We start from the raw sequence: 15,067 nt of genomic DNA on the forward strand, positions 1-15,067 counted from the left end.
ATTCCATGTCACTCATGGTACTTCTTAATGAAAAACGACGCCATATTTCTGAAAATGGTTATCGTTAATGTAGCTTTAACTTTCGCGCTCATTTTCAGTATTATAAAAAAAGTGAAATTAACCACAAATATTAAATTGATGAAGCCAGAATATTTCTGTCAAAAAAAATTGTACGACGTGATTAATTATACTAGAATTACCATTTCTGTTCTAGTTGTAACTTTTACTATTTGTGGCTTAGCATTGAACATTTTTTATCTTTATCCTGCTGTAGAAGAAGGAAAGACTTACGAGCACGAAGCGCTCTTTTGCAGTGTAGAATTTGGCATTTTCTTTAATTTACTTATGGGTGGAATATTCTTTTCAAGTTTTTTAATTATTTTGCTTATAATGGTATTAATAAAAATTTTCCAGAAGCTATCGGAAGATCTGCAACTACTAAAAATGAATCATCCTAATTTGGAGATGGAATTAGAAGTAATTATGACACAACACAATGAACTTTGGAACTATGCGAAACAATTGAATGGCCCATTTAATTACGTATTCACAATTTTGTACGGTTGTCTAATAGCGGAAACCAGTTTACTTAATTATATTTTGATTTTTTCGAAAATGGAATTTGCATTGAGACTTTACATGTGCATAAATTATGCTACAGTATTACTTATTTGTGTTTTAGTAGGATTTTTACTATCCGCTTTTACATCTACTGTAATTTTTGTATTGTATTAAATACGATATTCCGTGATTTATTCATTTGTAACATGTTTTTCTTATTTCTTTCAGATGCAAACATTGTTTCAAGACATTCGAAGATTCGCTCAATGCGATCTGAAATTCGAACAGAAATTAAAAGTAAAGCTTCTGTTATAAAATAGAATTAGCGATACTTTTTAAATTGCATAAAATTATTTTAAACAATTTTTTGCAGATTGTGAATTTTATGAAAAGATTTGGAAAGGCGTCTTTATGTTTATCTATCAACGGTTTCTTCGACGTTACCAAGAAGTTTCCTATTAAGGTATGCGAGTCATTTAACTTTTACAATATATTAATTCTAAATAAAATATATAAATTTAGAATTATATAAAATATATAAATTTGAATTTGCAGATGTGTAGCGCTCTGCATTCCGTGTATTCGGGTCTCTTAAATTTGAGGACCGTTTCCAAGAAGAAAAACTGCTCTTACTGAGATTTGAACTCAAGAAGCTATCCTTTTGAATATAATTTCCTCTTATAACATTTTAATTAATTCATTTATATGTGATAAATTAGATAAACTATTATCGTTTCTTGTCTCATTATTGTCTATTGTTATAATTTACATTGTTAAAATTAGAATGAATGTTTCAAACAATATTTTACTTAAATTTTCATAAATTGCTTAAATAAATATAAATGTATTATCGATTTTAATATTTTAAATAAAATTTCAATTTTATATTAAATTTTTCAAATAGTAGAAATTTTTAAATGTAAAGAAATTCACTTATTGTAATAACTTTGTTTGAAGCTGAGACTTCACCCTCTGACGGAGGAAAGGTGGAAATAAACCGGTGACTTATATTGTAAACAGGAGCGGGGCTACGAAGGAACGGGGTGCGATACAATTTAATTGTCTAGATCGTGAGATGGATCGCCGGGGAAAGTACAGCGATCACCTCAAAGCAGAGATTACGTATGCTCCCTCAGCAGCTGAGGCGGCGGCGGTGGTTGGGACCGACTGGACCCGGATGCATTTTTTTCGGGACAGGAAAAATACATTTAGCCGAAATTTACGGGATTGTCGTGCTTAAAATAACGTGACCTAACCCGTAGGAGATTGGCACGGGCGGGAGTGTTCTGCGACCCCTCAGTCCGAATTGCGTTTCTAGCAACAGGGCCAGACCAATTGAGTCACAGTGCTGAGAAAGATAAGCGTCTCACACAGAGGTATAGCCCATGTTTAGACTAGAAAAGGAGAAAGAGTTGAGAGTGTAAGAAGGGGTAAGAGTAAGAAGAAGTAAAGTGAGATAGGATAGAGGGAAAAAGCAGCCAGGGTCATGGGACCCGTGGGCGCCTGCATCGCATTTATTAAATAATAACACAGTACAAAATAACAATAGGATTATTACAGAATTACATACAAAGAAATATAATTACAAGATTGGTAGGCGCGACAATAGTAATTTGGAGTATACAAAAATACACGTGGAACAGAGACATATATTATTTACACAGTATAAAGAGGTTAACAGTAGGAGTTGACCGACAATGTCAGATGAAATCGCGGGTTACAAAACAGCTGAAAATGTAAGGACAATAAACACAGAGAATACAATAAGTGGAGACAAGTGGACACCAAAGCGTACCTATAAAAGGTAGCCAAGTCCAATTAAGCCGATACCAAAAGATTCAGGATGATAAACACAGTTCCATAGGTAGTTGAAAGTCCATCACCAACTGTAAAGAAGATACAATCTAGTCGAGCTTCTTGATATCAGCTGCAAATTTCTTCAGGGCCTTGAAATTGTTCTTATCAATAGTGAAGTCTTTGAGAGTGCAATGCCAGTTGAGCCCATTTGCCTGAACAGCCTCTGCCAGTTTCTTACGATGAGTAATGTGGAGGGGGCAGTGGAAGAAAACGTGCACATGTTCTTCCTCTTCCTTCAGGTCGCAGTTACACTAACCGTCAGTCTTATTGAGAAACCTCTTGAGGTAGGAGTTTAAATTCCCGTGACCTGTAAGGAGTTGAGTTAAGGATTCGCTCAATGCGATTTGAAATTGGAACAGAAATTAATAGTAAAACTTCTGTTATAAAATAGGTTAGCGTTAGCTTTTAATTTGCATAAAATAATTTTAAAAATTTTGTACAGATTGTGAATTTTATAAAAAGATTTGGGGAGGCATCTTTATGTTTATCTGCCAACGGTTTTTTCGATGTTACCAAGAAGTTTCCAGTCAGGGTATGCAAGGTATATAGTCATTCAATATATTATTGTATTATATATATAAATTTGAATTTGCAGATGTCCAGCGCTCTCTATTCTGTTTTTTCGAATCTGTTAAATTTGAGGACCGTTTCCACAAAGAAATACTGCTCTTACTGAGATATGAACCTAAGAATTTATCCTTTGAANTGTTACCATGAAGTGTTCAGTCAAGGTATGCAAAGTGTATAGGCATTCAATATGTTGTTGCATTATATATATAAATTTGAATTTGCAGATGTCCAGCGCTCTCTACTCTGTGTTTAGGAATCTGTTAAATTTGAGGACCGTTTCCACGAAGAAATACTGCTCTTACTGAGATATGAACCTAAGAATCTATCCTTTGAATATAATTTCATCTGATAACGTTTCAATTAATAAATCTTAATTAATTCATTTATATATGATTATTTAGATACACTGTTATTGTTTCTTGACACATTATTGTCGAATTGTGATCGATTGCATTGTTAAAATTAGAATGAATGTTTAGAATAATATTTTATTTAAATTTTTATAAATTGCTTAAATAAATGTAAATGTATTTCCTCAAAAAACTCCCGTGAAGGAAAATGCCTAAAGTGAACACTGTATATGGGGCGTCTTAATTCAAATTTGCTTGGGACCCATACAGTTATAATGCGTCATTACTTGCTTTGTATCAAACTACTATGGATATACTGTGTTAACGTGTGTACGATAAAACTGAAAATGTTGAAGATTCATGCTGATTTCTATTTATTAGCAATGCAATTAAACCGTAAAATGTTTTATCGGTATGTTGTTTATGTCATTTAATTTAATATTGTTTTAATTCTGTAATTTTATGTTTAATTACAATTTAACTCCACTCTATCTTAAAATGAAATTATTTATCATTTTAAACTATAAATAATTAAAAATATACGTGTTAAAGTCTTGTTTGTATTCCTAACTTAGATTATATAATTACAATTATCAGTCTTATTTCAATTCAATTTTCGGATGTATGACATGGAAAATATCAATTTTATTAAATTGAAAAATTACATAAAATACTAGACATACATTATACCAGGATAGTGATAAAGTTTATTATTTTATACAATAATTAGACGAATTCTTAGCTGAAACGATTCAATTCTTTTTCTTTTCAGCTGTAATATTTTTGACTATCTTCAAAATATTCCTGGAATTTTAATATAACTTCAATGCACTCAGCTGGATCGTGAAGAGGTAAATCGCCTTTATATTCTTCGGGAAGAAATTGAGAATCGATGAATTTGTGCAGAGATTCAATTTCAGAACTATGTATATGGATCTAAATAATAATATAATTGAAATTAGTTTAAAAAGTCATACATAGATCAATGGATTCTTCGTTACAATATTTGAAATCTGAAATAATCTTAGAAGTAACGGTAGCAACTGTGAATAGGTTAATTAATAAAAATTAAAACCGAATAAATTGAAAAATCCAGCAGCGAGTTGTTTAACATTGCCGGCAACATTTATTTTGAAAGAGGGGATGGGTTTTATAAATATTTATGAATGCTAATAACGAGTAAATTCGTCATTAAGCCAGACCTTACTCGATGTGTAATACAGGACTCCTATTATCTTCCCACACCCTCGATCTTTAATCACAAAAATTTAATGGCATTAATTCGTCTAATAAGTAAAACTCCATTCAAAATTTCAGAAATTTTCGACTGAAAGAACAGGAGTTATTAAGCTTCAAAGAGAGTGAACAAAATCGCGACCTCTAAACACATTAACATCCCTATATACAGAAAAAAACCCCGAATGTTATTTTGCATTTCTCGAAGTTTCAAGGTATCCTGAGTCCAAAAAATAAAAATAAATATTAATATAATATAATATGGGATCGCCCCTTGCCAATGCGCTGGTTAAGAGGAGTTTTCCGTGTTTTCTTCACGTTAGCGACACCTTTATAGGGCCAGTTATCCATAAAAATCTTTCTGGGAGGCATCCCTCTCGGCAGATGGCCCACGTGTCGAGTTGCCCTACACAAATAAACCAATAAACCGATTTAAATATATACGTACCCTTTTTCTAATTTTATACGGAAGAAACGGTCGTAATGCATTGTAAAAAAGATATCCAAATTTTCCAATATTTACAACATGAATTTCCTTATATCTAATTGGAATGGCTGTCTGCATTAAATTAAATAACGAGTATATATTATTCAATATGAATGAAACGTCCGTTGCACCCTTTTCATTCCAAAAGTATTCAAGATTAATACTGTAATATATCTTCAGTACTTTTTCCCTCTTCGCTCTGTGGTCACTAAGAGGGAGTATCTTAGCAAGCCTGTTATGGGTTCTCCAGGTCCACAATCTTGGAGTTTTTCGGCTCCTCCAGATTCCATTCTGGGTTTCCCAGAGCGGTAGGTTGCCACCATAACTGCTCGGCCATCCAGCCATTACGTTCAGTACTTTTAGAATAAAAAGGGTGCAAAGGATTTTTTACTAATCCTGTATATAATTATATAGGATGAGTGAAAAATAAAATTTTACATTTATGATAAAAAAAATGATAAAAAATATTAATTAATGTTAAATAACTTACAAATAAAAGAGAAGTCATGCAAAATATTGTGCTTGGAGTTAATTGTAAAACATGTCTCCACGATAATGTTTTAGCATCCCAAATTACTACCAAACCGTTGACTTGAATTAAATGTCCTGTTAGTCCCGCATCTTGATACATTAACAGGCATTTCAAAACGTCTTTCATGTGTACATTCGAAGGATCCCAGTAGGCTAAAAAAATTATATGTATGTATTAATACATAATATTTTTAAAATATTATTCGAGATTGAAACTGTATTAAAAAGAGAAAAATGTACTGAAGTCAAAACTAGATCAATTTGCATAATATAACTTATTGCGTTAGTTTCATGTTGGTGAGCGGGAGGTTGAAAGAGTTTGAGTCGATGATTAATTAAATATATTGTTTATTAGTATCGAAGTTGTTTTAAACATTGAAATGTAGCAGCAGGACACGAACTTCCTTTATTTATCAAACTCACTTCGGAGTCAATCACAAAATGTCTCTAGCGATACATGGTGTCTTTTAACGCTTATTATTTAAATGCATTCTTACGTAGTACGTTGCGTTACAAATGTTAAATGTTGGTGGTTAAAGGTCAAGAAAGTGGGGAGATAGAGGGCGATTTCTCTCGAGATATGACACTCACTTGTCATATCTCGAGAGGAATCGCACTTAATAACAATTTTACTCGGCTTTTTCTGTAACTCTTTCCTTCCTGTGGGCGCTAAGAGGGTCTTTTTTAGCAATTCCATTATGGTTCCGCCAGGCCCACAATGAGGCGGCCGGGTAGTGCCCGACATATCTCCATGTTTCGTTGAATTACAACTTTAAGCAATGACGTTACTACGTATCTTCCGGGGCCCACCAGTGGCCAAGCGGTCTTCGTACCCTGAATACTGGATGTTCGGACAAGCTGGCCACATGGAGTTTTCCGGGTTTTCTCCACGTCCGTAACGTCTAAATAGGGGCCAATTTCCCTTAAGCATTATATTTATTTATTGTGTGTTTTGTATTGTAGAATTCATGAATAGTTTAAATACTAACACACACGTAAGCGTTTAAACTACACAAAAGTTTGAATAATTTTTTAAACAATTATTATTAATTGATTATTATCAATCTTTTATTAAAGTCGGCACTCAAACCGTTCATGACACAACAGATTCCAAGCAAAGGAATGTATTTAAAGTTTAAGTATATTGTAGAATTCGATGAAATTTCGTAAAGTTCCTGAAAGCTTATTGCACTGATCTATGGTGTGGTGACAACTAGATGGAATATATACATACTAGTATCGTAAAGGTTATCGTTAATGGACAACGTACCTTTATCAGTTATTTTAATTTATGGGAAATAAATGTAATATCATATGTACAGTACGTTCTCATCGCGAGTAGACAAGGCAAGAAGTGATTAGCGACAAGATTTCAGACATCACATGCCCTTACTTTATGGCGTACTCTACTTATTTGTTTTTATACTATACCTCCCATTAGAGAGCTTTCAGAAATTCTGGAGCAAGGACGTTTACATGTTTTCACTAGGCTACATACTGTATTTCTGATAGTAAGTAATATGACTGGTAAATATACTGTAGTTACAGATTATTCGATAGAGTAATAATTGAAGATATACATTTTAGAATTAATTATAAGATATACATACATTTAGATAAATATATAGATTCCGTATACAATTACAAATAATTTACATTTTTAATGATTATTTTAGTCTACTTACGGACTTGGACCAATCCCACAACTCGACCATCTTGATCCGTGTGAGGTAGAAACGAAACAATTTTCGTGTCAAGATACTTCTTAGTGGCCACAGGATTAAATTCCCCGAATATATCCGGATACTTCTTCCTCGTAGAGTAATAATTTCTTAATAATTTAATTGCTCTTTCTTTATCGAACTTTCTGGATCTAAGGAAACTCAAGAGGAACATATCGTCTAATCGACAATTTATATTGTGTTCTGTATAAAATTTAAATAAATAATAAATTATAATTTTTATATAAAAAATTCTAGCAACGAGTTGCTCAACTTTAACAGCCGTAAAAGTAAAATAATTTACAGGCCGAATTAGTGTCAGGCATTTGTATTATCAAACTTCAATTCGATTTAAAGCTTGAAAATGTAAATATAAAAGGCGTTTTTATCACCATAATACATAAACAAAACTTAGGTTACATGAACATATTGCCGATTTAAAATACAATAAAATTAATTTTGTTTTTTTTTTACGAGCATTGTTCACTTTATAACTGTACTATACATAAAAACAAAATAAAAAGAAACAATATGCAAATTATAAATGTGTAAACGAGTTTATTTATTGATTAACGTGGAAGCGCAGAGTGCTAAGCTTAAGCATTATATAGCTGCTGTCCTATGGTATGTGCAATATTAGCGAGGTTGCGGCCGAAGTGTTCATCACTAAAACGTGAACGTCGAACGTCGAGCGCCGCTTATAATAGCAGCGCTCGACGTTCAGCGGCGCTCGACGTTCGACGTTCATGAAAACTTCGGTCGCAACCTCACTATTATAGGTACTTTATCAAAGGTAAAAATTAATGATGCAACGAATATTCGGTTACTATTCGGCATTCGGCCTATTCGGCTTATATTTCGCTATTCGGCCGAATACCGAATACCTAAAAAAGGAGTAATAAATAAATAAAAAAACAGCGAATTAATCATTTTGGTGACTTTTATTAATGCTTACATACATTTCAAGTTCGAGAAAGCGCAATGTTTTGCTTATTTATGTAAAAGATCAAAGGAGAAGTAATATAATTAAGTTATTTTATAAGAGATGAAAAAAGGTAACAAATCAAATGAAAACTACCTACTTATTATGTATTCTAGTCATCTATATACAAGTCCTGATAATATAATTAACGCAGAGCCAAAACTACTGGCGCTAGAAACTTAAAAAATTGAGGGTGTGTTCCTTTTGTAAAGATTAGGCGTGCTAAGAAACGATTTTACGTAATTCAACCCTAAAGGGATGAAAAGGGTAAAAAATTTGTATGAAAATTTTTACTGCGTGGGCACATTTTATCAAAACTTAGGTCATAAAATGTGAAAAAAATAATAGTTAATGATCTGTAAAGCGTTTTTATGAAATCATCCCTTATTATAAACTTAAAAATTAAATTAACTTTTTTGTTTCATTGTAGAAAATTATTTATCACTAGCTGCAAGGACTCGCTTCGCTGGGTTTTTATTTGTTCGTACATTTGTATGCAATATAGTTTTTATATATAGGGGAGATCGGGGCAAGATCGGCATGTTAAGCTTTACTTAAATTTTGTGTAATAAATACTGCTGTAAACTGAAAAAAAAGCTTTGCATATTGTCTATTGGAATGTTACCTTACTATAGAACTGGTTAAAATCAGTTTGGAAATAAAAATAATTAAAATAATTACAACTTTACAAGAAGAGAGAAATTGACGAAGTTGCCCCGGGTATAGGGGCAAGATCGGCAACTTCTCTCTTTTTGTAAAGTTGTAATTATTTTAATTATTTTTATTAAAGTTGCCCCTGGTATAGGGGCAACAGTAATGGGGCAAGATAGGCACGTATATAAAATTATGTTATTAACAATGTATAAGTTGGAATTCACTATTAAAACAAAGAAATACAAATCCAACACCCATTTAATATTATTACAACGAAATGCAAGTTCAAAGACATATATACATGAATAACAAATGCAAACATGTTTTCATTTATCATCTGTTTGATTTTTATCCTTTGCTTCTAATGTGGCTTTATGTTGCCGATCTTACCCCGCTAGTCATGATTTCGAAACATTAAGTACAACCCTGAGAACAGAATGCCAAGCCACGATCTGGCCACGTGAATAAGTTGAAGTTACATCCTTCTAACAGGAAAAGTAACTTTCGTTATCATGGAATTATAACAAAACCTGCCAATTCAATATAAATGGAAAAAAAATATTATATGGAATTGAACGAAAATGAAAATTTGCTTGATAATTCAACTACGCTTGTTGGAGAACAATAAAAACACTACACTCAACAAGCCACCAATAAAACTCAACTGCCTAACCTATAACCAAAGTCTCCTTTTAATTTGTTTTTAAAAAAAAGCGCTTGACAAACTTGCCCCGCATGCCGAAGTTGCCCCGATCTCCCCTATATATAAAAGACTTTCTATATAAAAGTTTTTCTGAGTAATCTAGAATCTAGCTGCAAGGACCCGCTTCGCTGGGTTTTTATTTGTGGGCAAAAAGTAACGATAGTGAAGATTAAGATAATTACATTATAGCCACTCTTACCCGTTTTCACAGAATGCAAAAATTAGATCCCCCGTTTCCAGACTAATTAGAGACCTGGTCCCGATTCTATTTCTGAACGTCTCCTGTTCACGTCCAGTCAAACGAACTCTTTTCAACGTTTCTGGAACGTTTACAATCGTTCTATAGTCGAACCAATATTCGAATTTTATGTTTGAATTCAAATTCGAATATTGTTCGAATTTAATTCGAACATAACATTCGAAATAGAAAACCACTTTCAACCACTCACAATTCCATATCTCCCGCATCCTTATAGCTATTGAGACGCAACCCACATAGTGCACGAATGGAGACTTGGGGCTACCACCACATACAAACAGCATTCATGTGCGATGTGTAGTTTTTGCGGAAAAGTGAAACATAGGGACACACACGTCCATTTATATATATATATATATAGATAGATAACTGAAGTTCCAGACAGCTTGGTAGCCTGAACGTCTCCAGGCTTTCTCCCGTGCACGCTAAGTGACTTTCATTAAAGCATTTAGCTTTCCGAAATTAATGAGAACAATTATTTATTATTTGGCATTCACGGCCGCGAATTTCCGCGCCAATAAGCTGCCTCGACTTGTTCGATTATGTTATCAACTCAATTTCATATTTATTTTCACATTTTTACTTCGCGGTCCTTCTCGGTTCTTTTTTCATTATTTACACGTGTTGCTCATTTAATTGCTATCCACATTTGATATCATCACTTATCACATATTGCCGTGACGCCAATATGTTTCTCCGCTACAACTGTCAAGAATTAACGCGATTGGCAAAGCGTAGTGACGGCGGGCCAATAGAGAACAGGTTACGCGATCCTTGCCATAGTACAGTTCGCACGCCAATTTTCGTATGTGCGTTAATCAAGCTAAATAGTTTGGCCGAATATTCGGCTATTCGGCATGAGGCCGAATATAATATTCGTTGCATCACTAGTAAAAATGGAACTCTGCAAGAAATCTTTCACATAAAAATTGCGCCAAGATATGTAAGATTTTTATTGGAAAAATTTAGCGTTGCATAGTTTTAGAAATTGTAAACTAATTTACAATACACGGTGGTGTTTGGTTTTATGTATGTCAACAATAGATTTAAAACAACTATAGGAAACTTATATCAGGTTTGTATAAAACCTTTTAAAGCGATACTTAGCTAATATTATGTAATAATAAATATTGTTAGAATACAGATGAGAAGCACAAGCCCGAAGCGAGTATTGGCATTTGGAACAATTAGACAAAAGTACATACGAAAATAAAGCGGATGTATAAAAGTCTGGTGTCTAGTATTAACACTTCGCGGTTTTTCAAAATATAATTCATTGCCAATAAAAAATATACAAGAGATTGTAGCACTTTTTCCTCAGTTCTTATCCGAATAACAGTTCTTTGAAGGATAGAGGAAGAGTTTATTCGTTCTTTTGAGCTATACCACGAGTGACATTACGACATTGAAAGAATGTAGTGATGTAACTACAGTACTCTCATTTCACGTCCCGTCATAAGCGATGGCATCTACTAAGTTGCGTCGGACATAGGGGAGCGCTACTTATAAGATATTATTTTTAATCTTGTGGTACATGACCGCTTTTGGCAGCAAGGCTTGACATATATTATGTATATGTTAAGAAGAGATTTGGTAAACCTTTCATTGGGTCAGTTTTCTAATACACGGACAGTCAAAAGATTTCTTATAGAATCGTAACGAACAGGTTGTATTGGATATACATAATTATGAGAAACAATTACATACTTTTCGATGATAAAATCAATTTTTTCATTAAAATTAATGATATAAAGAGGTTTAAGCCCTCACCATTGTCACAAAAATAGGTTAAAATTTATTTATTGAACTTCAAAACATTTTTAAAAACATATAAGATGGCAAATATGGTTTATCGGATCATTCACAATATAATCATCGCTCACGAATTAATAAAAAGACTTTATTCAAATATTTTAAATTTTTACTTTCTCTGCTGTTATAACAGAGAGAAAGTATGGCGGTCCGGCAAAAATGACCCCCCCTAATTTTTACATTCTTTAGACTTAAGACACTTTAAAATGTCGAGAAATGCAGAAAAATTCGGGGTAATTTCTGTATGTATGAATGTTAGTGTGGCAGTATTTTGTTTACCCTGTTTGAAGCTTAATAACTCCAGTGCTTTTAGTCGAAAATTTCAGTAATTTTTCAGGGAAGTTTGTATATTAGGGGGAATTCTGCTTTTAAATTTTGGAGGTTAAAGGCCGAAAAGGTCCGTGTGTATCTCCAGCATGGTCGAACTTAATGATGATTTTACTCGTTATCCTTTATAAATGTTTATAAAACTCACTCCTATCTTTATTATTAAGGTTTTTGCGATTTTATTATAGTTAGAAATATAAACTGTTGTTCGAATAAACAGATAACATATTGGCGCCACGAAAATTTTAAATATTGCCGAAAAAGTTCAGCTACTCGTTTATTTAATAAGCATGCATTTGTGTTTTTTGGATCTTCAACAAGTGCCTTCAGGGTCGGCACCTCCTTGGCACCTTGTAAAAACTGACACCACAGTGTTCGCCAGATATGGAAATCTCGATGGCCGTTACATTATTTATTAACGAAAAACTAAATCGAACAAAAATTTCTTCACCAAATTTGGCTCTCACACTTTGAATAGAAACCAATATGTTTGGAGATTTGTCTATCCTCTCTTCAGATCTGTCGTCAAGCCCGAGCGGATGGCCTATGCAAACGGACAGTTAATGATGACAAACCTTGTGTTAAAGGTAAGTATAAAGTGGATCGGATAGAAACTGTTTATACGCATTTATATAACATAAACATAGTTTATTTACTCGTTAAATGATTAGCAGATGCATAGATAAATTTTTCATTTTCGAGAGTGTGTATCTGTGTGTTCTCCCCGTAGAACTCGTCTCTTTTCCTATAGTAAAGTCTCAAGTAGGTCCAACCTTAATCCTCAGAAAGTCTCTAAATAAAGTTATTATTGTAGTTAAATTATTGTATGAATTCACACACTACGCACAGTTCCGATAGTCTTAGGAATTCACCAATTTGAAGGAATCACGAAACTTCAACGGATACATACATTTTACTCCCTAAAATTATCCGATCGATTGACTCCTCTCTCCATGAATCTGCTGCTCCTTCTCCCTCTTAGTCATCCCCCTTCGAAAGATTATCCAATGGGTTTTTAATGTTCATGTTCCTATTTTCTCTGGAAACCAATCTAAAGTTTTTAGTTATTGTTCTGGAATAGGAAAAAATGTAAAGTTATCGCATGGGGTGATCCTAATAATCGCAGAGAAGGATGCTAACCATAAAATTCCTTTCAAAATTACATTTACATGTAGAAGAAATTATTTTCTTTTCTATCTGTAATTCATTTCATTAATATTTTTTTAAATGTAAGAGAATCCTCACATGTATAAGTATAGTAAAAACGTGTGATAAGGAATTTTAACGTTTTCAAGGGTATTATAAGTTACACAGAGATCCTAAGACACGGAAATGTTATACAATACACAATTTTCTGAGTGACTTTATTACTTGGGATGAGGGGCCAAGACGCAGCGATCCCTAGGGCCCTTTCTATTAAATGGACCAAACTATAATTTACATCAGAAATTGATATTAACGACGTAATTAGAAACTAAAGACGTATATACAGATAAATGTGTTAATAAATTATTATCAGTGCTACGTAATCTTGTCTAAAACGTAACGATCGCTATTTGAACTGGTTTGAATGCACGAAAATGCTGAAAGTTGTGCAAGTAAACGAATTTAATACACTAAACCCTCAAAATATTTAAGTACTGATATACACGACCAAAAGTTTGCATCAATTTCTATCATTAACATGTGTAAAGAATAAGTTTAAAGATACACTAAGCCCATTCAGATTTCAATTTCTTAAAACTTTTTATTTAAGTTCTAATTTGTAATAAATAGCATTTTAATTACATTTATTTATTAATTTGGAATATTTATGACTTAAGGCAATATCAGTAAACCAAACTATCAGTGATATTGTGTATACACAGTTAATGATTGATTATATTAATATTTTTATCATAATATCTACGAATACAGAGATTAATAAGTACAATTGTAAAATGTAAATTTCTAACGTAATTTTAATTAAAATTTTAATAGCGTAGCTTCGTAATTACTCTTGAATGTATAATATATTCCTTAACGTATTAAAAAAAATAATGAATTTTTCCTTACCGATAACCATTTCCTTGAACGTTTTCAATTCATTTTCATTCCACGTTAAGTAATCCTTCCTTTCTTTCCCACTAGAGTCTATTATGAACAAATCTGCACTCAACACAGGAGAATTCATAATAAATATATTCAAAAGTCCAATTACATAACCACTGTTAATAATATAAATAAAATGTTGTTTACATGATAATGAAAAGAAAAAATCATTCACGTATTTATAGTAACAAGTATTTCACGTAAGAAATTTCTTTAACAAAGACTAATTTAAAATCGTTACCTGTTAATTGAATTTTCCAGATATTAATATTAAAAATGCGCTATTTTGTAGAGAAACTATCAAAATAATTTTTGAACGGTTTAATAAATTGCATATATTACGATTAGATAATTTTATATGTAATCTATAAAATAATACATCTACATAATACAAGTATATACAATGGCCTAATCTTTTATCAATAATTTACGTATTCGTAGGACATTTTTAATTTTGTCTATTATATAATAATAAATTTTTATATATGGAATTTTTATATATCCTAGGGCATTCAGGTGCACCACCTGGAATGCCCTAGGATATATTAAAATTCCATATATAAAAAATTCCATATATAAAAAGACCTTGAACTACGCAGATACACGTGCTTTTGTACCTCTACTGTGTGTGCTGTACATTAAACTCTATTCTAACAAAGCAGTTAGTTTCTTTCTTTATCTCTCTACCACACACTGCACCAGCTACAGAAAATTCAAAGAACTTTCTACTACAATTTAAAATAAAAGTATTTGATTTCGCCATAAATATTTTGAAAAGTCGCTACTTTGTCGCTACTCAATAAACAACAAATTTCCAAATCGTAGAAAGGCTTTATTACAAAACAAATTTTATTGGTACAATACAAGGAAAGTTGTACTCATAATAGTTGCGTTAAACACAATTATTAATAAATAATTGAATTGTT

The 15,067-nt window shown here is 32.4% G+C and overlaps 1 protein-coding gene across 2 annotated transcripts; it reads right to left on the reverse strand.

Moving 5' to 3' along the window:
* Positions 1-3,975: 3,975 nt before the first annotated feature.
* Positions 3,976-14,464, reverse strand: LOC111641068 (alpha-tocopherol transfer protein-like). 2 transcript variants are annotated; one of them, XM_023387182.1, is made up of 6 exons: positions 14,383-14,464; positions 14,106-14,257; positions 7,278-7,517; positions 5,552-5,745; positions 5,023-5,133; positions 3,976-4,274 (listed from the first exon to the last, which is right to left on the reverse strand). In XM_023387182.1, exons 2-6 carry the CDS (start codon positions 14,221-14,223, stop codon positions 4,107-4,109), a joined length of 831 nt encoding a protein of 276 aa, XP_023242950.1. In that variant the 5' UTR covers positions 14,224-14,257; positions 14,383-14,464; the 3' UTR covers positions 3,976-4,106. The 2 variants fall into 2 exon arrangements, with proteins under 2 accessions (XP_023242950.1, XP_023242951.1); XM_023387183.1 differs by lacking the exon at positions 5,023-5,133.
* Between the last annotated feature and the right edge of the window lie 603 nt (positions 14,465-15,067).

Source organism: Centruroides sculpturatus, unplaced genomic scaffold, assembly GCF_000671375.1.
Source record: "Centruroides sculpturatus isolate CEXI.00-Female unplaced genomic scaffold, Cexi_2.0 scaffold1301, whole genome shotgun sequence".
Lineage (NCBI taxonomy): Eukaryota > Metazoa > Arthropoda > Arachnida > Scorpiones > Buthidae > Centruroides > Centruroides sculpturatus.